At 46.1% G+C, this 1,798-nt stretch overlaps 1 protein-coding gene across 1 annotated transcript; it reads right to left on the bottom strand.

Moving 5' to 3' along the window:
- Positions 1-313: 313 nt before the first annotated feature.
- Positions 314-1,438, bottom strand: LOC129601751 (ATP-dependent DNA helicase PIF1-like). Its single transcript, XM_055500624.1, has 2 exons — positions 910-1,438; positions 314-855 (listed from the first exon to the last, which is right to left on the bottom strand). Exons 1-2 carry the CDS (start codon positions 1,436-1,438, stop codon positions 314-316), a joined length of 1,071 nt encoding a protein of 356 aa, XP_055356599.1.
- Positions 1,439-1,798: the final 360 nt, after the last annotated feature.

The following is a 1,798-nucleotide window of genomic DNA, read 5'->3' on the forward strand; positions in this document are numbered from 1 at the left end:
GCTGCGAGCATGCACCCTAGTTGTTCAATGGGACATGGGAAAGCACATTCTGATTAAACTGTTCTCATTCGGAATTCACTTCTTCGCTGGACTGACTAACAAAAAGCCAAACTTTTTGCCTTGGAAAGGTGCCGCTGAGGATAGGAGAGTTGTACTTGTTTTACTAGAAAAATGCACGTTGGCGTGCCTTAGCAGACCGGAGCGAAGCGGTTGGACATGTTGTTAAACAAATTGTATAGCGTCCACAAAACTTTATTGGCCTTTTTTTGGTAAATTATTGCTGGTCTACATGCAAGAAACACTGCACAGCTCATCAGGCTAAACTTTTGAGCCGCTGCTCTTCTTTCAGTCTTTGAACCGTAGCTTTTTTTGACTTGATTGCGCTTAGAAGTGAAAAAGGAAAAGTCGGCTCGATAGCCAGTCCACTCCACGATTTCACTCTTGACAATCCGACATATATCAGGCCGGAAGCAAACTCCCGCAGTCCGACATTGATCACGGCCTTTTCACATGTAATCCCTTGAGCCTTGTGAATAGTAAGCGCCCAGGCAAGTGACAATGGGAACTGCGTTCGGGTGTGCTTCCGGCCACGGTCGGTCCATTGAGCCGTCAAAGAACAGATGGGAATGCAGTTGTTTCCTACAGTAGGGCCACTGTATTTATCGAACTCCACCATAATCGCCACCGGTAGAGAGTCCTCAGGAGTTGTTCCTGGAGCGTAGACGATATCGCGGACATAACCTAATGCTCCGTTAACGAGTCCTTTCGTGGTCCAGATATTTCGTTTTAACATTACACGGGATCCTCGTGATAGGTAAAGGGTTTGTTCTAAGCCCATGGCTTGCTGGTCTCCGCCTACAATCACATAAATAAATTTTAAAAAAAACGTCGAAATTGCAAAAAAAGTACCTCTGGACACTGATTCAGTGTTATGCTTAGCCCGAATTTTTGCGACGGGCATGCGCAAATCGGTTAAGGCTTTGATGTTGTACTGTTTTGCTTGATCCCGTTCGGTAAACAGCCGTATCGCACTCCGAAAGCTTTCTCGTTCTTCATCGGGCATCATTCCGTAGTTTCTGGACATAATTTTTTGATAATCTTCTTCCGTTGATTCACCCGTACTAATGCGATCCAAGGCGTCCCGAAAATGCTGCTGCTCGGGATCACTTCCCTTTTGCCGCTGGGAGGTTACGAGTATGAACGCTTTCGTAAATGCGGTTCTGTAGACTAACTGTCCATGGTCCGCAAGCTCGCTTTTATAACCGTCTCCATATAATGGTCGGTCAAGTACAGGCGGCAACTGCTTAATATCGCCAAAGAGATAAACAATGAGACCACCAAAAGGTAAATGACATTGGTCAGGCTTAGCTTGCCGGCATCGTCTGTCGATTTTACCCAACAAGGAGCACCCAATGAGGCTGTATTCGTCGATTATCATGCATTTGACTCCTGACAAATCTTCCTGAAATCGATGAAGTTCTTCTCCCTCTAATTCCTTGAAAGGGCGGTTAACCGGTATTCTCAGTTGGGAATGTATTGTTTGTCCAGAAATGTTGTCAGCGGCAACGCCAGTTGGTCCAAGGAGCAGATAAGACCCAGGTCCATGTTGCACATCAGTCGTTAAGGTATGTATTAGGTGTGAAATTAACACTGACTTTCCACTGCCAGCCTTTCCTTGAACAATGCAACATTTTTGAACCACCCGGTTGCTGATTTGTTCCTTAAAGAAATTCAAGACAGCTGCTTGTTCTGCCGATAGCTGCACAGTGGGCGCTGCAGCAGGGCCATCAACGGCATC

This window comes from Paramacrobiotus metropolitanus, unplaced genomic scaffold (assembly GCF_019649055.1).
Source record: "Paramacrobiotus metropolitanus isolate TYO unplaced genomic scaffold, Prichtersi_v1.0 Parri_scaffold0000272, whole genome shotgun sequence".
NCBI classification, from domain to species: domain Eukaryota; kingdom Metazoa; phylum Tardigrada; class Eutardigrada; order Parachela; family Macrobiotidae; genus Paramacrobiotus; species Paramacrobiotus metropolitanus.